This window comes from Lepidochelys kempii, chromosome 17 (genome assembly GCF_965140265.1).
Source record: "Lepidochelys kempii isolate rLepKem1 chromosome 17, rLepKem1.hap2, whole genome shotgun sequence".
Classification (NCBI taxonomy): domain Eukaryota; kingdom Metazoa; phylum Chordata; order Testudines; family Cheloniidae; genus Lepidochelys; species Lepidochelys kempii.
The window spans coordinates 11,828,746-11,855,698 of record NC_133272.1 but is presented as its reverse complement, the minus strand read 5'-3'; the positions used below and the strand labels follow the sequence as shown (position 1 = coordinate 11,855,698).

Here is a 26,953-nt window from a genome sequence, read left to right as displayed (position 1 = left end):
GTTTCCCCACTTGTCAAATGGAGATAATCCATCCCTCTCCAGGTTAATCTAGACTAGGAAAAGTAGCTGAGGTCAGGTTTACTAACATTTTACCTAACCTGACCTAATCTGGATCTTTCCCCTAGATTAGATAAAGGTTTAACACCTTTTACCTCAATTTAGCCCTCCAGGTGGGACTGCTAAGTCTATCTAGGTAAATGACATTAACCTGTGCCTACAGTAGGGAGAAGGTCAGGGTTAACTAGCCTTTTCGTAGACTAGAAAAACCCACAGGATGGTTGTAAGGATTGGCAGTTGTTTGTAAAGTGCTTGGATATCGAATAATCAACACTTTGCTCTTATGGAGAGAACTCTTTCATCTATCAATATCGAAGTATTTTACAAAAGCAGGAAGGTATTGTAATCCTTATTTTGTTGATGGGGAAACTGAGGCACATACAACTGGGGAAACTTGTCTGGAGTCACATAGTAGGTCACTGGCAGAGGTGGGAGTAAAACCCAGGTCTCCTGACTCCCAGTTCAGTGCTCTTCCCACTGGACCACACTGCCACCAACAAAACATTACAAATTCATGTTGAGAGAATACATGCTGATGTGGGTGGTACATAGGTTGAGTTTGGAATAGTCACATTGTTCATGAATGGGGTAAGCCTGACCGCATGCATGGACTTATCACCAGAGCAGAAAACCCTAGATGAGATGAGGTCTTTGCATGCTTCTCCCTCTGTGTTGAGCGAGTGAGCAGACTGAGCCTTCTGCTATAAAGTGCCTGTCTCCAGGCCCATCATCTGGTAAGATGAGGTTGAAGCAGAGGGAGGGGAGACATGACATTTCTGGGAGGTGATCTGGACTCTAGCTGTATGATGGCTATGGGAAAGGAGGTTAGGGCTTTGCAGGTGGGAGTGGTGGCTGGCTATGTGTGTGGGGGAGAGGTGTGTTATGGAGTTGGCAGGCAAGAGTGTGTGTGAACAACGTGGTGCTGTGCTGGGGAAGCGGATTGCTGGTGGAAGTTGGGGAGGAATCGACAATTGATCAAAGGAGTTGCTTGCTTATTTTGCCCGCTGCTTGCTCATTTTGTCTGGTTAGTCACACATGCAATCCAGCAGCATGTGCACTAAGCATGGGATACCACGGCCCATTCCTCTTTCTCTCTAGCTGTGCCCTGATGTCTGATCCATGCTCAGCCATCTGGAAGGGTAAAGGAAAAGCCATGCTAGTGGCTGCAGGGAAGACCAGTAAATTGGCAGTGGAAGTAAGATGCAAATAAGCTAAGCTCCTGCAGTTTCCTGTTTTGCCTTCCCTTAACCAAAGCAGACGGCACCAGAAGTGTTTAGCCATATCAAAAGGAGCTGAACTAGAAGTTTGAATGACTTCCTGCAGCTAATTTCTGCATCTGGCGTGATACCAGCACTGCCTTGATGCTTTGTAGCGTGGAGTAGCCTGTCATGTGCACATTTGGGACTGTCAGACAGATTTTTTTTTGAATTTGTGAGGCTTTGCACCTGGAACATTCAGGGCTTAGAACTCCAGGATGCAATTAAGCAGCATAACTTGTGGATAAACATCTTATTTAGTAAATTGTAGGGGAAGGAGGTGTGTTTTGATTACCACAGTATTCCAGCCATGAGGTGCCAGATGACTGCTCTACCAGCAGCGTTAAATCTGATTTTAAATACTGTTATCTTGCATTTTCTGAATGTGGAGGAATAATTAGTGGTCAGGTAAGCAGAAGAATTGTCCTACCATATTGTCAATGGAATCAGAAGAGGTCTTGTCTTGTATGCACATATGCTGTGTATATGCACTTGAAGGAATTATACTTTGGTATTCATTTTTAACACACACACACAGTTCTCATCCTGCAGTCCCTTGCTTGCTCAGTTAGACCACTGGAAGTCAGTGTGGCTGCTGATACAAGGGCAGGGAACTGGGAATTTACATTGCAAAGTTTCACAAGCTGTTAAATGCTCAAGGTTGTTTAGAATAGTCTGCTTCCGTTTACATGACTCTCTTAAAGTTCCCCACACTTGTCATAAATCAGAAAGTGGCTGCATATATATACACATGTATTTGTTACCTTCGTGTATTTGTAATGCATGACTGATCTCCTGTGACATTCACCTCCAACCTTCACTGCTGAGGAGAGACAAGGATAACACACACTTACCCTAGCTATGCTACTTGTGGCTAATCTCTCTCATTCTCAGGAAGACTGTCAGAATGTAGATCAGCCATCATGTTTTTGATAGATTAATTTCAGGAATGTACATTTATACACACATCAGTACAAGGGTCCCAATCTCAGACTAGAATTTCAAGTAGACAGGCTGTTGTGTAAACTGGAAAATATTTATTACAAGTAAATAATGGTTGTTAATTTTAGAAGACAGTTGCGCAATTATTGTACTGCAGTGATTGGAGCTTAGTATGAAGTGATTTCTGGTTGCTGTTCAGGAAGCTGGTTTTGAATTCTAAGACCTTGATTCTGCAGAGCACTTAAGCATGTTCTTAAGTCCAGCCCTATTCAGTAAAGCATCTTGAGCATGTTCTTAAGTCTCATTGAAATCAATGGAATTTAAGCATGTGTGTAAAGTTAAGCATGTGCTGACGTGCTTTGCTGAACTGGGACCAGTATTCTGACGCAATTTGAGGCCTGCTTGCATTAGGATCATCTCCACTTTGTAATACAGTGGCAATGATGACCAGTGTTGGCATTCGAGTGCACTGTGTCCTGGTTTAAGCATAGGTGGGTTAGTGGCCAGGTTATTTTATGGGAAGAGACATTGACTTTAGAGTTGGTTTCCTTCCTTGGTCTATCAGAGTCCAAATCCAGTTGTTTTGCAAAGGCCTGTCTGTTCTCCCAGGCTTTTGAGAAGAGGGTAGGTTGATGAGACTGTGAGTGGGCTCCAGGGGGGTGGCATTTATTACTTGTAATTGGCTGTTAAGATTCAGCCACTTTATTAGTTTGTCTGTAAAATCTGTTCTGCTTTCAAATGCACAGATGTCTATCGAGCAAAAACCCCAAGTAGTGACAACGTTGTTTGAACGTACATTGACACACTCAGTCTCGAATGGTTTTCCAGGTGTGTTTTATAGTAGAAATAGAAATCTCTCCCCCTGTGGCCATAGGCATTGTCTCCGTGCGGGTATTTCTAAATTGCAAATTAGAGTTATTTGAACCTGTTTATAAAGACTCACCGTGTAATGAATTTCAAAAGGATTGAAGTTCTCTTCCTTTGTCTGGTACTTATGTGGCCCTCATCACAGTAATATCTGAGCGCTTGATCTTTGCAACATCTCTGTGAAGCAGAAAAGAGCTATCATCCCAGTTTTACAGATGGGGGAGCTGAGGCATAGAAAGGTTAAGTGAGTTTCCCAAGGTCAGACAGGAAGCCTGTGGCAGAACAGGGATTGAACCCTGGTCTCCTAGTCCTAACCACTGGATCATCCTGCCTCTCCACCCTTCCTACAGCCTAAACATCCCATTTAGCCTAGAAACTTTAAAAGAGAACTGGATAAATTCATGGAGGCTAAGTACATTAATGACTATTAGCCAGGATGGGTAAGGAATGGTGTCCCTAGCCTCTGTTTGTCAGAGGGTGGAGATGGATGGCAGGAGAGAGATCACTTGATCATTACCTGTTAGATTCACTCCTTCTGGGGCACCTGGCATTGGCCACTGTTGGTAGACAGGATACTGGGCTGGATGGTCCTTTGGTCTGACCCAGTATGGCCATTCTTATGTTGTTATGTTCTAAACTCAAATGATAGTTTGCAGTCTATGTGGAGCTCTGCATTGTTTTTGTCTGAAACCATAGTTGGCTGATGCCACTATTTTATAAAGAGGTTTAATTTTTTGTATATCAAAGCAGAATGAGGCTCTGCAGGGATCTGGAAACTGAACAAAATTACTGATGGGATATTGCTACCAACTTTGAAGCCTGCCCTTTCCCTATATCTTGCGGCGTTTAGAGAATGAATAGGAGAAAAGCCTTTTCTGACTGAGGTGAAAGAGTCTCTGCTTCTCATTTGGCTCTAATGTTTTATCCTTCCATCATTATGCTTTTTGCGCTACTATTTCCACCAATGGCCTTCATGTTCTTTTTGTATCACACAGTGTTTGAAGTAAGATGCCTGCAGAACTGAAGGGGAGAACATCCTGTGTTTCTTCCTTTATAAAACTATAATAGATTGTTTGTGGGAGGGGGAATTGAACGACTAGCCGATACTAATGCTGACATATTTCACAGGTACAAAGTACAGACCAGCTCGAATGATGCCAAATAATCCAGGATTCTACTGTACAATCTAATTGCATAGCAGAGGCTATAAGACAACTGTACAGGGATATGTCCTTGCCAATTACCCAGGGTCCAGTTCTGATTTCAGTAGAGCTGTGGGTGGAATAAGATACTACTCTCTGTTCTATGGCATAAGGAAAAGGAGATTAACCCTCCGCAGGCACACTTTGATACCCACCATCATCACCTGACATCAAAAACTTTCTCACTCGGAGACCTGGCCTGCTGATGGGACATTGCAGTTCATGACATAGTTGGATTGTGATTTTTATGGCCTATTGGTATCAATGCAATCCTAACTCCTGGGCTGCAATGTTGCCCTGATAAGGATGGTCTTGCAAATCTCAGAAGAGGCTGCAATCTTCAAGGGGTTATAAGGCACAAACAAATGCTAAGCATGCATCAGCTCTGAAAATTGTGTACTAAAATTAATAAAACTTCTTATTTTTAAGCAAATAAAAACCTCCTGATGAGGCCTGTGGCAAAACCTCCATTGTCTCCAGTGTTGCAGAATCCAGCCCTTATGGAATTGGTCGCATTGGTTTATTCACATAGCTAAGGACTGCAGGACATTGTCTATGGGAAATTTTTAAAATGCTATTAGGTTCAGTGTCTGATACTACTCATCTAGTGAGTGATGTGCAGAAAAGCCTCCTAGATTTTCGATGTTTAACCCAGAGTCCTTAGCAGCATTGATTTAAGTGACAAGCCAGTTCAAGATGAAGTACTCCATTAAAATGTAATGCCTGACAAGTATGAACTGCTTTGAGGTTTACTTATGAAAATAATTACTGAAATGGATGGGATGCTGTCCAAATTAACCTTGGTAAAAGGGGCCCACAGTTCTTGAGAAACAAAGTTCTTGAGAGGTTTCAGAGTAACAACCGTGTTAGTCTGTATTCGCAAAAAGAAAAGGAGTACTTGTGGCACCTTAGAGACTAACCAATTTATTTGAGCATAAGCTTTCGTGAGCTACAGCTCGCTTCATTGGATGCATACTGTGGAAAGTGTAGAATATCTTTTTATATACACACAAAGCAAGAAAAAATACCTCCTCCCACCCCACTCTCCTGCTGGTAATAGCTTATCTAAAGTGATCACTCTCCTTACAATGACAGGTTTCAGAGTAACAGCCGTGTTAGTCTGTATTCGCAAAAAGAAAAGGAGTACTTGTGGCACCTTAGAGACTAACCAATTTATTAGAGCATAAGCTTTCGTGAGCTACAGCTCACTTCATCAGATGCATATCGTGGAAACTGCAGCAGGCTTTATATATACACAGAGAATATGAAACAATACCTATTCCCACCCCACTGTCCTGCTGGTAATAGCTTATCTAAAGTGATCATCAGGTGGGCCATTTCCAGCACAAATCCAGGTTTTCTCCCCCTCCACCCCCCCACACAAATTCACTCTCCTGCTGGTGATAGCCCATCCAAAGTGACAACTCTTTACACAATGTGCATGACAATCAAGTTGGGCTATTTCCTGCACAAATCCAGGTTTTCTCACATCCCCCCCACCCCCATACACACACAAACTCACTCTCCTGCTGGTAATAGCTCCTTACCATGTGTATGATAATCTCCTTACAATGTGTATGATAATCAAGTTGGGCCATTTCCAGCACAAATCCAGGTTTTAAACAGGATTAGCAGCAGGAGAGTGGGGTGGGAGGAGGTATTTTTTCTTGCTTTGTGTGTATATAAAGTTCTTGAGAAAAGCAAAAGTGGGGAGGGGAAGCATACCATAGCACTTAGTGAAATGACAATGTGTCTAATGGACCACATCTGACATTCTGAAGGAGCCATAGATGTTAAGTAATGAATTTAATTTTCAGAGTATCTAGGATGTATTTTCTCATTTCCCCCCTTTTCTCTAGAAAATACCAAATGACAAAAGGTACTATTTCTTTTCTAACCATCAATCTAAAGGTCCTCTGAGACCAATCTCTCTCTCTCTCAGGATGAAAAGCTGATGCTTTATTTCATATACTGAAGGCTAGACCTTCAGCTGGTGTAAATGGACATAGCTCATTTACATCAGCTGAGATTTGGTCCTATGACTGACACACAAAAAATAGTTCCATTGCGTTTAATGGCACCAGTTTCCAACAGGCTTGTGAGTTTCCCTAGTTATGTGGTTGTAGGCAGTGGTACTGAATTGCATATTTTCAGCACTCTTGGTGGAAGTTTACAATCCTCTTACTTCCTAATTTTACCTAAGAAAGCCCCCAAACATCTATGGACAAATTCATTTGTGTGTTGCCTGGAGGTTGACCGGTTGGGAGTTTAGAATGGGGTTACAGTAAAAAAAAAAAAAAAAAAAGACTGTTAAAAATGCTATCCTCTTACTGCTCTTTGCTTCCTAAGTTTCTTATGCATCACATCCATTTAGTTTACTGATTTAAAAACAAATGTTTCCTGCACTCCTCTATGGAGTGCTAATGTTGCTGGGGAAGCCACTGTGAAGTGTCTGCATTAGGAAGAACATAGCTTTACTTTCAGGTACTTGGCTGAACTTGGGTCAGATCAGTGTAGCTGCATCATTTTACACCAGCTGAGGATCTGGGTCCTCTATTGGAACTGTAATCTAATGGCCTGATTCTCCTCTCTTTAGGCCTGGTCTATATTACAGAGTTTGGTTGATGTAAGGCATCTTACATCGACCTAACTCTGTAAGCATCTACACTACAAAGTTGCTCCCACCAAAGTAATTTGCCCACTTCATCAACCTAATAACTCCAGCTCTGTGAGAGGTGTAGCACTTAGGTCGACGTAGTTAGGGCAACGCAGTGTCTGTTACTTACATTGTCTGTTGGCTGTCAGCTCCATGTAGGGCTGACAGCTTGGGGTGGGAGGGGGGACACAAGTCTGATGAGGAGACACACCACTCACAGAAGCGCTTCTGGTGAGAAGACACCCCACTGACAGAAGGAGGGTAATGTGGACATGAAAAACTGCAATAATCACTGTGGTGGCTGTACAGCGATCTACCTGAGGTTGACTTAATTTTGTAGCGCAGACAAGACCTTACTGGTCTTTCCTCTTTTTTTTTTTTTTTTTTTTTTACTGTTTTACTTATGCAGCTTCCCTCTCTCAAAGAGAAACGCTGTTAGTTTCCTCTAGTGTCAGGGCTCAATCCTGGAAGGTGCTAAGCACTCTCTGGCCCTGATCCAGCAATGCACTTTCAGAATGTAAGTTGTCCCATTTCGCTGTCCATGTGCTTTGCTGGATCAGAGTCAGGGCGGTCAGCGCTTTGCACAACTGATTCTTAAAGGAAGAGGGGATCCTCTTTCTAGACCTGTTTTACCGCTGAGGTAGGGAGCACCCACAGCCTGCACTGACAGCAGCACCACACAGGATTGGGCCCCAACATGCGTAACTTGGAAGTTAACATGAGTTCTTGGGTTCATAATCCATTTTAAAACTAATTTTAAAATTACACTATCCAGCACACGTAAAGCTCTAGTATTCATGGCTCGCGATCGGTCCCTCACCCTCCTTCCCGCTAGAAAGGGAACTCGACACACACACGGCTTGGATTTTGAAACCAACCTCAACTCCCTAATGAAGCCAGTGGGAGCTGCAGGCCACTTCTACAAGCAAATCAGACCCTAAACTTCTAATTTTCCCACATGCAACAATAACTTGAGGGAAGCTCTAGCAGGCAGGTTAGCACAAGCATTGGCGCATAAATTGGTCCCTCTGCCTTTTCCTTTCCCAAGTGTTAAGCCTCAAGCACCCTGCCCCAAAGAAGTCAGTCAGAAGGGACCAGCATGGGGTTGTGATCTGCATCAGCTAGTGTTTGAAAACTATTTTGCTAATCCCCTGCGTTGGATGTTGAATATTCTCTCTCTCTCAGCCCCCATTATACAATCTGTTACCCCTGCAAGCACCTGGCTCTGTGACATGGTGGCATCTGTTGACTGGGCACAAATGATACAAACACCTAGCTCTCCAGGGTCCTGGATCTGTTTTGGATACAGCGCCGGCAATGAAGGGGATACTGTCTGCATCTGCAACATTATTACAATTAATGGATTCACCTGCCCCCTGGTGATTTCCTCTCCTCCTCACCCCACCACTTTGTGAATGCAGCACTTCCAAACTGGTGCATGTTAGGGCTCCTGCAGTGGTCTGTCAAGGCACCAAGCTAACAAGGCTTTGTGTTTGTCTCTGACATCCTGCCTATCTCTTGTGATAAAGAGCTTCCTCTTTTCCAGGGTGTCCTTTTCAAGTGCTGCTTTTTCGTTTTCATTGTGTTTATGATAACAACAAAAATCTCCCCTTCCGTGACCTTTGCAATAAAAGAAAAATAAACTGTTCTTTCCCAACCAAGTAATTATTTGTAATTAATTTAGCAGGAATTAATTGCTGAACTGCAGCTTGATCCTGATTTCTTTGCTCACTCATGAGAAATGTTGCTGGCTATTAATTTTTTTTGCCCTCTGCTTCTGTGTATTTCTCTTCTGGATTTCCTTTTGTATCTTGCTTTTATTATGTAGATGTGATCTTTTTTCTCTTTTGAAAATTCCCATTCTAAATGATTATTTTTGTTTTTTAAGTGGGAGTTATATAGCTAGGGAGGCCTTTTTATTTTATATTTTTAAAGTTTGTTTTTATTTTATTTTATTTTGGCACTGGTATTCAGCAGTCTGTCTGCTTTGCATTTGGATGGTCTGATCCGCTGGCAGAGTGAAGTTATGTTAATTGGTAAATTGATGCTACCTGACAGAGCAGCTGAGCTCCGGGTCTTTAAAAATTTTGAACTTCTTAAGATGTAAAATATCTGTCACTTGAGTGCTTTAGCACAGGCTAAACATGGAAATTTGCATGAGGCTTAAAGGAAAATACAGACCAACCACAGCATTTCAGAGCTGTAAGTAGTTTTGTTTTTTTTAAATTGGTATCGTCTGTGGTGGTGATAATAGTTCCATAGATCTAATCCCATCTCAAATGGCACACTGTTTAATATTGTTATAGCACAGAGGTTCCTGTCAGAATCTGGAACCCATTGTACTAAGTCCAGGGCAAGCACATAGTTACAGGGAGTCCCTGCCCTGAGGAGAATATATTCTAAAAAAGAGAAGGGACAGACAAAGAAAAGGGGTGCTACATACAGCCAAGTGGACAGATGGTGATATGCATGTGTCTGGCTAGTTCATTTTTGTGTGTGGTGTTGGGGGTTTTTGCCCCCCAGGATGAGTAACAGAAGAAAGGTATGGGGAGAGAAACATAAAGAAAATACAGTATTATGTACCTGTGATGTATTTGCATTTCAGAAACAGAACATACAACCTACTAATCACTTCAGCTGTAAACTCTTTGAAGCAGGAACAGTCTCTTTGTTATCTGTACGGTGCCTAGCACAATGAGGTCCCGGACGATTGCTGTGGCTCCTAGGCACTGATGCAATAAAAAATAAATAATAACAGCTAAATAAAACCCGATGTTGGCTACCCCCCATTTCATCTGAAAAGTTTGTGTTGGCTTAAGGCTGAGCAAAGGATTTCAACCCAGGACTTCTGGGTTCTATGACTGACTCAGCGACTGCCTCACTATTTGAGTTTGGAGGCAAGTCATTTACCATATCTGAGTGAAATTTACTTCACCTTCACTCCCCTCCTCCCCCACAAAACCTTACTCTTTGGGCTTTGTGCAGTGCGGTAGATCCAGCCCCACAAATCTCAAACAGAGGCCAAGGTACAAAGTGATAAAGCGAAATATTTTTTCACACAATGGGTAATTGGGCTGTTGAACTCATTGCTGTAGGAGGTCATTGAGGTTAAGAATTTAGGAAGAGTCAAAAAAGGGTTTGGACATTTATATGAATCACAAGAAAATGCAGAATTAAAATAGATTATGCTAACAGAAGCTTTGAAGGGATAGTGAAGCTCATGCTTCAGGGTTTAAACTAATCTCTTACTATGAGAGATTAGGTGGAGACCAACTGCAGCAAATCATCCCACATCTGCCTGCTGTAGGGTTCTTATACTTTCTCCCAAAGAATCTAGTCCTGGCAACGGTCAGAGAAAGGATATTGGACTAGAGGGACCTTGAGTCTGATCCAGTTTGGCAATTCCTATGCTCCTGTTCCTGTACAACTGACCCACTCCAGCATTCATTTGTTCAGCCTACAGGATCCTCTGCAGCATTTCCATGCATTGTTAGCCCATAAGGTCATGTTTCTGTGTTGCTGGCAGCTCTCTCCAGCTGTCTAAGCTGTGGCATTTATGCGATGTGCAGGCCTCCCCCCCTGACCCCCTCCGGCCACCAGGGTGAATACGATTCTGCGTTCAAGTGGCTAAAATGGGCTAAAATTGAATATGCAACGCATGATTAATGGGGGTAAGCACTTTGAGATCTGCAGGTGTAAGGGTATGTACTGCTGCAGAAGTGTGATGGTATTATAAGTGTATCTTATAAAGAATTACATAGGTCAACCCAACCTGAGAGAGAACTACTAGAGAGCGAAAGAGTTTTTTGTAGGATTGAATGGTTGAAGTTTCCAAAATAGTCTAGGAGATTTACACACACATCTGCCACTTACAATTAATAGAAGATGCATGTCTAAAGCCCTTAGGCTGCTTTGAAAATTTCAGCCTCATTTCATTTCAAGGGGTCATTTAAGGTGAAGTTGTCCATTAACACCCCTCTGGTCATAGTGGGGGAAAGTGCGGGCGACGGAGAGGATGGAACGCATCGGTTGCGGGGGGGGGGGGGTTGGGGTTGCTAGTTGGCCACTTCACCTTGAATGGTCCCTTGAAATACGTGTTAATAACTTACGCTAAACAATCTGTTCCACCTTGTATTTAGCTGGGACACTCAGAGTACCTTTCCCAGACCTGAAGAACTCTGTGTAAGCTTGAAACTTGTCTCGCTCCCCAACAGAAGTTGGTGCAATAAAAGATATTACCTCATCCACCTTGTCTCTCTTATACCCTGACTGTGACATGGCTACAACAACACTGCATTATTAATGGTGTCACTTAAAGTTTATACAGGAAATCGCTAGGGTTGTTTGATGTTTTTGGTTTTTTGGTTTTTGGTTTTGCTATCTTTCCCTGATTTAGACATACTCAGCAGTCCAAAAATTATTATCCTGAAGGAACCCCAGTAATCTTGGCCAGTTAGTGTTTTATACTTTCTTTGGTTATTGGAAAAGACTGCAGGTAACTTTAAGAAATATCTTCTCCATATCTTTCTACTCTGAGATCTGGTTGCTTTTTTCTCTCTGATTACCAGATGTAGATTACCCAACCACTGTAGCCTTCTGTTTCTCAGGTGCGGGGCTTCTTTTGTTCCCTTCCTCTTAGTTGTTTGTTCATTAATCATAGCAAACTTCAGAGATTGACCATCTAGATTGCAAATACTGTTTGTTTTTAATGTCTAAACTCATTCACTTCAAAATCTGACCCTACACGTCTCTGTGCTTGTTTCCCCATGTGTGAAATGGTGATGCTTACCTGCCTTGTTGTGAGGTTTAATGAAAGTGCTCTGAGGTCTTTGGAGTATTTTGCACTCCAACTACTATTATTTATGAAGTCTTTGTTTTCTACCTCTGCAGTCTTGGCTGAAATCCAGCCTAATTTTCAAAGTACTTCTGACCTTATCTTAGTCTCAAAAGGTACATAAATATATTCTGAGAACCTGGCATGAGGTGATATGGCTTGCAATTTCTGCTCTCTGGAAATTGTTTTTCCCCTTCACTTTTAAAGATCATCCAAAGCATGACTGACAGGTTGGTATGGGGAAACGTGCAGAGCTAAAATCTAGACTAGACATAGAGTGTTTAAAACCGTACTACGTTAAAGTGTACTAAGGAACCTTTAGTGCATTCCAGCAGGTTCTACACAGACCAATTAATACACAGTATGTTTGTGTGCTTTAGAAATCAAACCCCTGTAGAGCACATTACCTCACCATGTAGACAAGCCCTCAGATAAAACTGGTATCCTAGTAAATCTAAACATCAGTTTTCAAGCCAGTCACATTCTTTTGTATAATGCTAATAGATGAATGTTTACATGTTGTTTTGGGGCATACTTTTATGTAATTGATCAGATAATAGGCTGATCTTGTTCTGCCTTTTGGAAGGAATATTGTCAAGTCAGATTTTCTCCAAAATTTATACAAACTTTTACAAAATCTCATTGACAGAAATGTTTCTGTATTTTTTAAAAAAATTTCAATGCGAGCCATTCATTTGGAAGGCTATCATATTCCAGTGCAGCAGCTGCATCCTATCAACCATTGTATTGTGCTAATGTATGAAAACCAGAAACTGAATCTGTTTCCTTCTTGCATTTGTCTTGGCTTCTTTAGTAAAAATAAGGAGCATAAATGGTGAAGAATAAATCAGATTTATAAAAACTCCTTCCACTCTAACAATCTAAAGCAGTGTCAATAACACAGATCCGGAAAGCCTAGCTTTTAAAGAGATGATTTTTTAAGGTGATGGTGTTTTGTACCAAACCTGACTAGCCCAGGATCATTTCAGTTTAATACACTGACAGAAGGGCTGTAATATTGTGCGCTTCCTTTTGTTGCATTTTCCTGATGACAGTATCTTCTTCTTCAGCCTGAATCCCTACAGCTATGATGAGAACTGCCTCAGCAGTAGTGAAGACCACATCCCACTGGCTGCCTTGCCCTTGCTGGCCATTTCCTCCCCTCAGTACCAGGATGCAGTTGCCATGGTGATTAGCAGAGCCAACCAAGTTTACAATGAATTTCTCAAGTCTCCAGATGGGACTGGTTTTAATGGACAGGTAAGACTGTTTCCTCTTACATCAAAGAAAAATGCTTTGGGCAAGGCTGAGTTTCCATTATTTTAAGCCATTGTGTTGAGTGTATCAAGTTACTAGTATAGGGATGACACAGCAAATAAGATGAAGCAGTGTTAGCATGGGAGTGCAAAATGTCTGTTAAGCCTCTGTGTACCTTTCCCAGACCTGAAGAAGAGCTCTGTGTAAGCTCAAAAGCTCTCTTTCGCCAACAGAAGTTGGTTCAATAAAAGTTCCTCACCCACACTCTCTCTCTGTTAACCCTCTGAGCATGTCCAGGGTGAACTAGAAGCTTCCTGAAACCTGAGCAGTGTCAGTCTGAGCTGGTAACTCCATGCAGTTAATAGAAAGACTGGACCAAAAGGTGTGAGAATATTGGAATTTTTGGTTCATTGGCAATTTTAAAAAGTTTAAAATCAATATTTGAGGTCAGACCAAAAACTAAAATCTGGAAATTTGTCAGCAAATTGAAAAGCTGAAGAAAATTTTTGTTGTGGGTTGAACAAAATTTGAAACACTTCATGTTGCAAATGTCAAAACAAAACGTTTTGGTTTTTTTTTTCTGACTTGTTCCCTCCCCCCTCCACCACCACTCCAAAGTGAACAATTAATCGAAACCAACACACATTCATGAAATGTTTTGGTGTGGTTGAATCTGCAATTCTCACTGGAAAAAGTTTCAGCTGAAAAATTTACTCCACTCTAGCTGTACCTTCTCTCCCAGACAGTCCAGTTCCCAAGTTTGTATAACCCCGTTGCAGATGATGGGAGTTGAGGGACCTCAGCACGTCTCTGATTAGGCCATAGGGAATCGAACACTTAAGTACTGGTGTCAAGGTTCCTCCCCCACTCTGAACTCTAGGGTACAGATGTGGGGACCTGCATGAAAAACCTCCTAAGCTTATCTTTACCAGCTTAGGTCAAAACTTCCCCAAGGTACAAAATATTCCACCCTTTGTCCTTGGATTGGCCGCTACCACCACCAAACTAATACTGGTTACTGGGGAAGAGCTGTTTGGACGCGTCTTTCCCCCCAAAATACTTCCCAAAACCTTGCACCCCACTTCCTGGACAAGGTTTGGTAAAAAGCCTCACCAATTTGCCTAGGTGACTACAGACCCAGACCCTTGGATCTTAAGAACAATGAACAATCCTCCCAACACTTGCACCCCCCCTTTCCTGGGAAATGTTGGATAAAAAGCCTCACCAATTTGCATAGGTGACCACAGACCCAAACCCTTGGATCTGAGAACAATGAAAAAGCATTCAGTTTTCTTACAAGAAGACTTTTAATAAAAATAGAAGTAAATAGAAATAAAGAAATCCCCCCTGTAAAATCAGGATGGTAGATACCTTACAGGGTAATTAGATTCAAAAACATAGAGAACCCCTCTAGGCAAAACCTTAAGTTACAAAAAAGACACACAGACAGAAATAGTTATTCTATTCAGCACAATTCTTTTCTCAGCCATTTAAAGAAATCATAATCTAACACATACCTAGCTAGATTACTTACTAAAAGTTCTAAGACTCCATTCCTGGTCTATCCCCGGCAGAAACCAGCATATAGACAGACACACAGACCCTTTGTTTCTTTCCCTCCTCCCAGCTTTTGAAAGTATCTTGTCTCCTCATTGGTCATTTTGGTCAGGTGCCAGTGAGGTTACCTTTAGCTTCTTAACCCTTTACAGGTGAGAGGAGCTTTCCCCTGGCCAGGAGGGATTTCAAAGGGGTTTACCCTTCCCTTTATATTTATGACAACTGGTATCCCCCTCTCTTGTCACAGTGTCAGTAAAACACCGGGAGGAAGCATGATCTTATGCTTGAGGACTGGGGAGATCTGGGTTCAGATTTTGGCTCTGCCACACATTCCCTTGTGTGACCATGGGCAAATCACTCAGTATCACTGGGCCCGATACAAATCCCAATTAAATCAGCTGAAAGACTTGCATGGAATATATTGGGTTTGGGATCACCATTCTCCTGTAGCTACCTGGTCTCTAAATGGGGTTACTAATACTTCTCTACCTTATTTGAAGATACATTTATTACTGAGTGTGAAGTGCTTATAAACACTTGTGTGGGGGAGCCTTTAAAGGTCTAGATAGATACAGTTGTTTTAAGTACAGTGAGGTTTCAAAGGCTCTGAAAGAAGAAAAGATTTTTAATCTGAGAGTACAGTGTAATCTTCTGAGGAAAGCATGAGTTTTATTACACAAACAAATTGGGTTTTTTTTTCATAACAATAATAGGATTATGCTGTGGCATATCAGTTTTTTTAAGCTAAAATTTGGTTTGGAGCCAGTTTAATATCCATAGTAAAAATGTTCTTGCTTGGAGCTTTTAAAAAAAAAAACCCCGGCTACTATGACAGAACATTATGAAAGGTGAGATTATGCAAAGAAAAATTATACCAATTACAGAGATAATTATAAAACAGAGCTCTTCCAGTAGAAATTGAATGTTAAGAGGTTTGTTTTTCTTTAGGCCAAAGCTACAAAAAAGGCTCTTTTTGAAAAACGTCTATTGGAAATTCACCTGGGAGGGTGTAAACAATCTCAGTATATTTTGCATGTTTCCACCACACAGGAGAAGTGCTGATATCATTAGAACGAAAATGTGATGTCATTCTCTGTATTGTTCATGGTCCTCCATTTTGGCAACTGGATAAAAGCATCCAATTCACCTCTAAATATATAGATCTCTAGTTATAAAATACGTACAGTATAATTAAGTGAAAGTGGACTGGGAGTCCGGCCTTCAGTTCTATTCCCAGGTCTGCCACTGACCTGCTGTTTGACCTGAGCAAGTCACTTCATGTGTCTGTGCCTCAGTTTCCTCTCCCACCCTTTCCTCTCTTGTTTACTTACTTTACAAAATCTTCGGGGCAAAGGACTGCCTTGCTCTTACAGCAGGAGGGGCTAGCTGTCCAGACTATGTGCCCATCTCAGACTACAGGCATGTCTCAGGGTGGCTAGCCCCACCTGCCACTGTAGTGACATTCTATTTGTAGCACACTAGCTGTCATTGAGGTAATGCAGGTATGTCTCTTTGAGGTGGGAATCACATCCTGCTACTCTAACACTCATAATCATCATTATTAAAATGAGAGTTGTCATGGTAAGTGCAATGAGATGCCATTAATCCCTCACAAAACGTGCCGTTCATGTAGTGTTACAGGTTCTGTGTAGCCAGGTGGATTTTCAGTTCGTTGTGGGGTGCATTGGAGGGGGTACTATTATTAAATTAAAAACTCACCTGAGATGTGGGAGAACCCTGTGTTGCTTGGTTCAGAGCAGTGACTTGAATCTGAGGCCTTGTCTACACTGGCAAGTTTCTGCGCAGTAAAGCATCTTTCTGCGGTGTAACTCCCGAGGCGTACACACTGCCAAGCCACTAAGTGCGCAGTAGCAGCGCTGTAAAAAACCCACCTCGATGAGAGGCCTAGAGCTTTCTGCGCCGGGGTACAGTGCCATGGTGCCAGTGTAGACACCCTGGTCGATTACAGCGCTGAGATTGGCCTCAAGGAGGTGTCCCACAATGCCTGTTCTTGCCTCTGGTCATGAATTCTACTGCCCTGCCCTCAGGTGACCAACCGTCAGCCCCACCTCTTAAATTTCTTGGGAATTTTGAAGGTCCCCTTCCTGTTTTCTCGGTGACACGGGCAGTGGGTCTCAGCGCATCTTTCCAGGTGACCATGCCAGCTCCACGCACCAGGCGATCCCCCGTTTGGGGCAATGTCGAGCCGCTGGACCGCATCAGCATCTGGGGAGAGGAGGGCTGTGCAGCCCCAGCTGTGCTCCAGCCATAGGAATTACAATACCTATGGACAGATTTCATGATGCATGACAAAACAAACAAAACTAATTCCCTTCTGGTGTAAAGCTGATGGAGGCAGCCCCTGTGCCACCCTTTGGCATAGGGAGCATGTTGGTGGGGAGAGGAGGAGTGGCAAAGTGGCTATAATGAGATCCACCAGAAACTTTGCAACCCTTGGCTGCTGCAGACTAGTCCCCAGGATCAGGGAGCTGTTATCAGGCTTCGTGATGCCACCCCCCTTTGCCTCCTCTTTTGAGTCAGTGACTCTGGCTGGATAAATATCACTATGTAGGACTCACATGAAATCTCTTATTCTGGGCAGGTGTGCCTCATCGGTGACTGTGTTGGAGGAATTTTGGGGTTTGATGCCATCTGCTACAGTGCTGGCCCTGCGGGTGAGAGTCAGAACAGTAGCAGGAGAGGGAGCCTCGGCAGCATGCAGGTAAAACTCCTATGGGTTAATTCCCTGTATGGAAGCCAACTGGCACTATGAAGCAGCTGTCTGCGAGAACAAATACAAAGCGTTGGTAAATTGCAGTAGTGCTGAATATTTCAGCTGTTGTTTTCAAGTAAAAAGTCATTGATGTATAGGAAAACTTTCCAACTTCGGGTTTATGATGCTTGCAAGTCGTTAACAAATGCTTTTTTGGCAAATCCATGGGGTGAGGTCATGGAGTGCCTTTCAGTGTATCCCTATTTGTGATTTTAAGGCACCCTCTCCCAATAATCTGTCAGCTCCTGTCTATTGCTAGAATCTACTGTTTTTCATTTTCCCCATAGAGTCTGGAATTCTTAATGCTGCTGCTAGAGGCTAATGTCGCATTAAGACATGCTTTAATGGCTCATGGAAAGCATGCCTTGGTTACACTGGGGAATGCCAGTCAGCTGAGGGTCTTGTGAATGGAGCACTAAGCACACTCCGGAGTCTCTAAATGAATCCTATTCTAATGAGAAACTCTAAATTCAGATAATTTTTGAGACATAAATGTGCTTTAGAAAGTAGTTTGTGATAGAAAAAAGCAGAATTAGGTTTTTTATTACTATTATGTTAATATTTACGTTGCATTATTGATGTACCATTTCAGAAAAAAAGATCAAAGATAAATTTAACTAATCTTATGTAGTCTGAACAAAGTTTCTCAGGCCTTGAGAGGCAGTGGGTATGTCTTCACTGCACACTGAGCCTGGGTTGTCATTCTGGTTTAAGCCCAAGCTCCCCCTTTTGTCCACATGCAAATCAGTCTGATTCGGGTCAGCAAGCACTCAGGCCCTGGATGCTAGGACCCTGCTAGTGGGGTTGGTCAGGGCCCAAGTCATAGTGTGACTTGGATCCAAGCCATGTTGTTTTGTCATGTGGACACAGCTCAAGCCCCAGACTCAAGTTGGAAGGTCTGCATAGTGCAATATGGACGTGCTAGCATGGCTGTGAGGCCTGATCCAGCAATTGTAAACCCAGGTTTACAAAGCAGTGTGGACACTCAAGTGCAGGCTTGAAAATACCGAGTCCACAAGCCCAGGTCTCACAGACCCTGGTTTACAATGCAGCGTAGACGTGACCAGTTGACAAGGTAGTGGACTAGGTAGGGTTCAAGAGCTGGGGGTTTTATTCCTGGCTCTGCCATGGGCCTATTATGAGACTCTGAGCCAGATACTTCATCTTTTGACTCCTCAGTTTCCCTATCTCTACAACGTGGATAACGTTTCTGACTTCTTTTGTTCAGCACTCTGAGATCTATGGATGAAAAGTGCAATATAAAAGCTAAATGGTATTTTTATTAAGAAAAAAAGACTGCCTCCTAATACTTGTAGGAAAGGAAATATTCCTAAAACAAATTACCCCATAGCTACATTGCTGAAATTTCTCTGCAGCTAGCCATTCTAGCACTGAACATTGTCGTGTCACTCAACACCGTTAAGAATTGAAAATCATAGGTCCCTATCCTGCAGTTGGATGCCCAAGAGCTTCAGTGGGATTCCGCAGGGACCATCATGAATCCTACTGCAGGATTGGATCTTGGAAGTGCAAGTTATTGATACTTTTTTAAAAAACTGACATATTTTCAGCATAACAATCACCCTTTTGGCTTGGCCATGTAGCTTGACTCTCATCGTTCCCTTCACTGTGTTCCCTTCTTCCTCCTCCTCTCCTCCTTTATTTCCCTTTTCTCTTCTCTGTATTTACTTCTTGTCATGATCCCCACTTTCCTCTCCCCCTGCCCACACTTTTTTCTTTTTATTCCCCCTTTCCTTTTCATCCTCTCTCACCACACCTATTCATCTATTTCCCCCCCACAGCAGGAAATATTAAACAAACAAACAAAACAAAACACTTGGATGAAATCCTGGCCCTATTGAAGTCAAAGGCAGTTTCATCCTTGGTATATCATCATCATCGATTGGAATTTGTGCCTGGTCTATACATCTATCCAGTCTTTATGGGTGGCTTGGGGTGCTTTGAACTTTTCCCTTCTCTTACACAGACAGATTGAGAGCGCTTAACTAGGAGACCAATTTGTTTCCTGGAGTAGAAGGTCAAAGCGACTTCGCTGAGTGCAGAGTACAGTTGAGCAAAACAGTCAGCCTACAGGCAGGGGGACATGGCATTTGTCTGAATTTTGGCAATCTGAGCAGTGCTGGTAGGAGCAGAATGTCCTTATGTGAGAGGAAAAGATGCTAGTTTATCTGTGCAGCATTTATTTTTATTATATTTCACCTACAAAGCAGACTTGTGTAAGATCAACTGAAAGCAATTGTAAGGAACCTTTCAAGCTTATTCAGTTGAATTTAGCACTTGGTACCGAAAGATGCTCAGAAGCTGTTGCCAGGTGCTTTAGTGCCTCTCAGGACTGGGGCATGTGAGGAGGAGATAGTTGTAAATGATATCTCTGTTGCTTGTGACCGAAAGTTGGTACTGATGTTGGTTTGCTGGCCTGGGCAGAATATGAGTTTAGTGGCCCTTAATCTACATCAGGGGTCTCCAAACTTTGAGATGAGGGCCATATTAATTTTTGAAGGGGTTTCGCGGGCCGAAGCAACTGTGAAAGAAATTAAATACGTGAAAATATATGTAAAATATATGCAAAATTGTTAAAAAAAAAACAAAAAAACCCCTACTCTTCTACATCATAAAAGCAGCCATTAACATTCATACCAACTGGTACCCTTGTTGGGAGGCCTAGCCCAGAGTGGAGAGAAGAGGCCAAGGATCAAATAGGTGTGGATTCTGGTGGAGAGGAGATGATTTTTGTTTTTATAAGATCTCCAGGAGAGGGGTTGTCTCGTCTGTTTGTATTGCACTCAGCTCCCCATCCCACTAAGACCTTTGGGTGTTACCTTTCTATAAATGTTTTTTGATGATAATGCCTGTGTTTTTACCTCTTCTTGGGATAAATAGAAGAAGTCAGTTTCCCGGGTTCTCAGTGCTTGCAAAAGGTATCATAACAAGTTTACATAATTATTCGTACTGTGGCAGTCCTCACAATGTGTTAGGTGCCTTCCAAACACAAAACAGGACACAGTCTTTGCCCCAGGATCTTACAGTCTAATCAGACAGTTAGGTAGAGAAGATGAAATACGAATTCCAGATATTCTTCCTTTGAATAACTATCTGCTACCCTCAGCTGCCCCTGCCTAGCAATTAACTGGAGTTTCAGTAGAAATGGACCTTAAGGAGAAGTTTGCTGGGGGGGGATTTGTTTGTTTTGTCAATCCCAAGGGTATTTGTGAAATGAAATTAATTGGGTATGGGAATCCTCTGTTCTGAATCGTAACCAGGGAAGAATTTTATGGTCTGATTATGAACCCTGAAAATAGCATAAAATTAGGTTTATATAGCTCCCTTCATACTCCGGTTATTCCAAAGTGCCTTATAACAATAAGTTAGAGAAAGGGTACTGCAGAGACCGTTATGTTCTCTGAGTAGCGCACAGCCTTAAGTATTAGAAACTTGTACTATAGAAGGGTATGTTAATATGTTACAGCAATGTAAGTAGGGGATTATAATAGAAATACCAATCAAAATTCACCTGCAGAGGCATTGGAATATGCCACTGTAATTTCTCGGCTGTATTTTGGGTTCCAATATGCCCAGAATAACCAGTGGAGAATTACAGTATGAGTTCTCATCATACACAAAGAAAAATATGTATTCCCATTGCCTATCATGTATAAGCCTCACTAGATAAGTGTTTAAGGAGTTCACTATACGTTCTAAGGGAGTATAGGGAAATAAATACATTCTGCTTTGACCGGATTAATAGTAGTAATAATACCTAGCTCTTGTACAGCAGTGTACATCTGTAAATATCAAGGTGCTTTACAAAGGAGGTCTGTATCATTATTCCCATTTTACAGTTGGGGAAACTGAAGCTCAGACCGGGGAAGTGATTCAGACCAATGGCAGAACTGGGAATACAGCTCGGTTATCCAGAGTCCCATGCCAGGACCCTCCCCCACTAGAACACACTGTCTCTTAGAAGAGGAGAATTTTGTTCTCTCTTGCTGATGCTGTTAAAATATCATTCAAGATCTTATTGAAAGACGTTTGTTTGACAGGATTTTAAAGGGAGGCTCAGGGTTTGCTTACAGTAGCAATAAAGGGGTGGAAAGGAGTTTTTGTAGGTGGCTGGTTCAGCTTCTGTTGAATTGATTATTTTAATGCTGCTGAGATTTAATTGTATTACTGGCATGTTAGGACGCCTAGAGCTTTGGAGAGTGGTGTTTTAATTATTAATTAAGTTGAAATAACTAAATAGTCTTTTCAGCAATCATCTCAGCTTTCTTTTAACAGAGAATGTTTGGTGATTTTTCCCCTCTCCCCCCCAACAATAGTTTAATTTGTTTCTCAGAATAGTTTCCAAGTACAGTTAAAATAAATGTATCAATGTGACACAATGTTCCCATGCAGTGTAGGAGAGACAAATGGCTATGAATCTGACCCCAAGTAATTAAACTAATGAGATTTGAACTCCAGCAAATCTTTTCAGATAATCTTTGGAGGTGTGAATTTATGTTGTTTTAAATTTAAAAAGAAAACAACCCATGTATTAGAATGGGATTAAATGTAACAAGTCATCTTTGCCTTAGCCTCAGTGTGTTTAGGCATTTTGGCACAACATAGAGTCTCTAAATACTGGTGATGTTACATGTTTCTGCCCTTCTTGACAAATGGATGGAGATATTGTGGCACAAATGATACAGAACACAGTTACAACTGCAAATGACTGGATGGCTTAAGTGGATCCATTCCAGAGTAACAGAACCTGTAGGTTACCAGTTAATATCTAGCTTGGGTCAGTAGTACCAAAAAGCCTTTCCTGTCTAATGGCTGTTTAGTAACATACATGAACTGAATTTGGTCCCAGTTCAAATCCCATTGGGCAGGTTGTCCACATGATGAAAGCCAACCTTCTAATGGGTATTACCGGGCTCCCTTGCTTGCCTATCTCAGCAGAAGGGCCAGTTATTGAATGCACACGTTGACAAAGCTGCCCTCTTAGCGGTCCCTCCAGGACAGAGTTGAAGTCTCTCTTTTTGAGAGTGTGGGCAAGTTTACAATGAAGCTAACCATGTGGTATATGTTCTGGGGATAAACAGGAGTTCACTGCAGGGTTGTGCATCTGGCATAATTCACCCGCAATGGATTCACATACAGATTTGAAACAATAATAGGCCTATCCACATGCTTGCTGAAAAGCATTTTCCTTGTGGCATATAATGGCCTCAGCTTTGTGGTCCATTTTGGCTGCACTGCCTTGTCAGAGAGGTTTTGACTTCAGTGCTATGAACTCCTTAACTCAAAATTTCTTTCTCTTTGTGGTTCAAGAAATTTAGAGGCAAATTCCCAGTTCTGCCACAGACATTGTGGCAAGTCTCTTAGGATATGTCTACACTACGAAATTAGGTCAATTTTACAGAAGTCGATTTTTAGAAATCGATTTTATACAGTCAGTTGTGTATGTCCTCACATTAAGTCGGTGGAGTGCATCCTCAATAGTGTGGCTAGCATCGACTTATGGAGTGGTGCACTGTGGGTAGCTATCCCAGAGTTCCCGCAGTTTCCACTGCCCATTGGAATTCTGGGTTAAGCTCCCAATGCCTGATGAGGCAAAAACATTATTGAGGGTGGTTTTGGGGACGTGTCGTCAGTCACCCCTCCCTCCCTCTGTCTGTGAAAGCAATGGCAGACAATCGTTTTGCACCTTTTTTCCTGGGTTATCCATGCATACGCCATACTACGGCAAGCATGGAGCCCGCTCAGCTCACCAGCTGCTGTTGTGAGCGTTGTGAACACCTCACTTATGATCCTGGAGTATGCAGAGAACCAGGCTAAGAGACGCCAACATGAGGACGATTGTGATGAGGACACGGACACAGACGTTCCTGAAAACACGGGCTCTGGCAATTGGGACGTCATGGCAGCAGTGGGGCTGGTTGATACAGTGGAACGCCAATTCTTGGCACGGCAAACAAGCACAGACTGGTGGGACCGCATAGTGTTGCAGGTTTGGGATGATTTACAGTAGCTGCGAAACTTTTGCATGCGTAAGGCCACTTTACTTGAATTTTGTGAGTTGCTTCCCCCACCCTGAAGCGCAGGAATTCCAAGATGGGAGCTGCCCTGACAGTTGAGAAGCGAGTGGTGATAGCTCTGTGGAAGCTTGCAATGCCTGACTGCTACCAGTCAGTCGGGAATCAATTTGGAATGGGCAAGTCTACTGTGGGGACTGCTGTGATCCAAGTAGCCAATGCAATCACTGACGTTCTGCTATCAAGGGTAGTGATTCTGAGAAATGTGTAGGTCATACCGGATGGTTTTGTTGCAATGGGATTCCCTAACTGTGGTGGGGCGATAGACGGAACACATATCCCTATCTTGGCACTGAACCACCTTGCCAACCAGTATATAAACTGCAAGGGGTACTTCTCAATGGGGCTGCAAGCACTGGTGGATCACAAGGCATGTTTCACTGACATCAACGTGGGGTGGCCAGGAAAGGTGCATGACGCTCGCATCTTTAGGAACTCTGGGCTGTTCAAGCAGTTGCAAGAAGGGACTTACTTCCCAGACCAGAAAATTACCATTGGGGATGTTGAAATGCCAATAGTTATCCTTGGGGACCCAGCCTACCCCTTGCTCCCATGGCTTATGAAGCCATACACAGGCAGCCTGGACAGTAGTAAGGAGCAGTTCAACTATAGGCTGAAGATGTGCAGAATGGTGGTAGAATGTGCCTTTGGACGTTTAAAAGCTCACTGGTGCTGTTTGTGGACTAGGTTAGACCTCAGCACAACCAATATTCCGATTGTTATTGCTGCTTGCTCCATAATATCTGTGAGAGTAAGGGGGAGACGTTTATGGTGGGGTGGGAGGTTGAGGCAAATCGTCTGGCAACTGATTTTGAGCAGCCAGATACCAGGGCAATTAGAAGAGCACAGCTGGGTGCGCTGCACATCAGAGAGGCTTTGAAAACCAGTTTCATGACTGGCCAGGCTATAGTGTGACAGCTGTGTGTGTTTCTCCTTGCTGCAAACCTGTCCCCTTTGTTGATTTTAATTCCCTGTAAGCCAACCACTCTCTCCCCTTTGATCACAGTTGGCAAAGGAAATAAAGTAACTATTGTTTTGAAACCATGCATTCTTTCTTTCTTAATTACAAAAAAAAAAGTGAGATAACTGACAAGGTAGCCCGGGTGGGGTGGGGTGGGGTGGGGTTTGGGAGGAGGGAATGACAAGGCCACATTGCTTATTGTAGCCACACTACAAATCAAAACAGTTTGAATGACAGCCTTCTGTTGCTTGGGCCATCCTCTGGAGTGGAGTGGCTGCGTGCCCGGAGCCTCCCCTCCCCACCCCCCCTGCATTCTTGGGCATCTGGGTAAGGAGGATATGGAACTTGGGGAGGAGGGCAGGCGGTTATGCAATGGATGCAGCGGGGGGGTGGGGGGAGTGGGCGCTGTGCTCTTGTTGGCTTTCCTGCAACTCCAACAGATGCTTCATCATGTCCATTTGCTCCTGCATTAGCCTCAGCATTGCCTCCTGCCTCTGCTCTTCACACTCACTTAATGCTTTCCTGGCCTCTGCCACTGAATGCCTTCATGCAATAAGCTGTGCCCTATCAGTGCAGGAGGACTGCATGAGCCCGGAAAACATGTCATCGTGAGTGCGGTTTTTTTCATCTTCTAATCTGCAATAACCTCAGGGACGGAGATGATAGGGGGAGCATAGAAACATTTGCACCTGGGGGAGATAAAAGGGAGAGTAAAATTTAGGATGATGCATTTCTGAGAACAAAAGTGAATTTCACAGTGAATTTCACAGTGAATCAAGCAATTCACAGCAGACAGCACATGTGCTTTAGGTACAAGGTCGCATTTTGCCTTTTATGGTGAGTGCCTGCCGGTATGGTGATACATCACACACAGCTGGGCAACAGAATTTGGTTTCCAGGCTGCCATGGTCAGCCTTTTGGTATGCGGGGTTGGCTTCTTCCGCCTTCATAACATGTGGGAATGATTTCAAACTCCAGCACCGTCCTTTCCCATAGCAAGCAATGCCGGTTGGGTTTCACATTTAAAAGGAGGAGCTGCGGTTTTCGGGTGGATGTGCAGCACACACCTCCCCATACCCCACCGCATGGCTATTCTCTGGGATGAGCCCTTCACCCTTCCCACCACTGCATGGCTATTCTCTGGTGTGAACCCTTTTAGCCAAGCGCAAACAACCCAGCATGAACGGGGTCCTTTTATTGTTCCCTTATAATTCATGGTCACCTGGTTGAAATGGGAGAATTTTTGTATCACTCTCCTGAGGCTAACACAGAAGGATAAAGACCGAATGTTGCTTGAATGTGACCAAGACCCAGGACCATTCGCTGCCATGCTTGTGCTGCAATGATTCCAGACTACTTGCTACTGGCTTGGCGTGGTAACAGGGCCTACTGTGGAGGATGAAATAAGGCAGCCCGCCCCAGAAACCTTCTGCAAAGGCTTTCAGAGTACCTCTAGGAGAGCTTCATGGAGATGTCCCTGGAGGATTCCCGCTCCATCCCCAGACACGTCAACAGACTTTTCCAGTAGCTGTACTGGCCACGAATGCATCCCAATTCTTCAGGGCAAATCAAACATTAAACACTATTGCTTTTAAACCCTCTACTGTAGTTACAAATGTGCACTCACCAGAGCTGCCTTCTTCGGCTTCAGGGTCAGGGATCCCGCCTTGGGAGGGTATTGGCTGCAGGGTGATGAAAAGGTCCTGGCTGCCGGGGAGAACGGATTCACCGCTTGCCTGCTGTGCATTCTCCTCCTCCTCCTTCCTCATCCACAAAATCTTCCCTGTTGCATGAGACTCCCCCCTTGCAAATGTCCACAGACAGTGATGAGGTAGTGGTAGGGTCCCCCCCTAGAATGCCATGCAGCTGATCATAGAAGCGGCATGTATGGGGCTCTGACCCGGAGCAACCGTTTGCCTCATTTGTCTTTTGATAGGCTTGCCTGAGCTCCTTAACTGTCACGCGGCACTGCTGTGTGTCCTGGTGTAGCCTCTCTCCACCATGCCCTGTGCGATTTTGGCATATATATTAGCATTTCTTCTTTTTGATCGGCATTCGTCCTGCACAGATTCTTCTCCCCATACAGCAGATCCAGTGTCTCCCTTTCGGTCCATGCTGGAGCTCGTTTGCGATTCTGGGGGAACTGCATGGTCACCTGTGCTGCTGAGCTCGCCACGCTGACCAAACAGGAAATGAAATCCAAAATCTCCCTGGGCTTTTCCTGTGTACCTGGCTAGTGCATCGGAGTTCAAACCGCTGTCCAGAGCAGTCAGATTGGAGCACTCTGGGATAGCTCCCAGAGGCCAATACTCTCAGATTGCATCTGCACTACCCCAAATTCGACCTAGCAATGTCGATTTTAGCGCTACTCCCCTCGCCGGAGAGGAGTACAGAAGTCTATTTTAAGAGCCCTTTAGGTCGACGGAATGGGCTGGGTTGTGTAGACGCATTCTTTTTAAAATTCCACCTAACGCGGCTAAATTCGACCTAACCCCG

The 26,953-nt window shown here is 43.3% G+C and overlaps 1 protein-coding gene across 11 annotated transcripts in view; it reads left to right on the top strand.

The window, feature by feature from the left end:
- Nucleotides 1–26,953, top strand: part of PITPNM3 (PITPNM family member 3) — a 357,658-nt gene that overhangs the window by 264,057 nt on the left and 66,648 nt on the right. For all 11 annotated transcript variants that reach the window (XR_012155383.1, XM_073315258.1, XM_073315263.1 and 8 more), the window contains 2 exons: nucleotides 12,885–13,074; nucleotides 17,231–17,350. Coding sequence is in view for 10 of the 11 variants with exons in the window: in XM_073315258.1 (XP_073171359.1) it covers nucleotides 12,885–13,074; nucleotides 17,231–17,350 (310 nt within the window). In the remaining variant the exon portion in view is untranslated. The remainder of the gene's footprint in view (nucleotides 1–12,884; nucleotides 13,075–17,230; nucleotides 17,351–26,953) is intronic.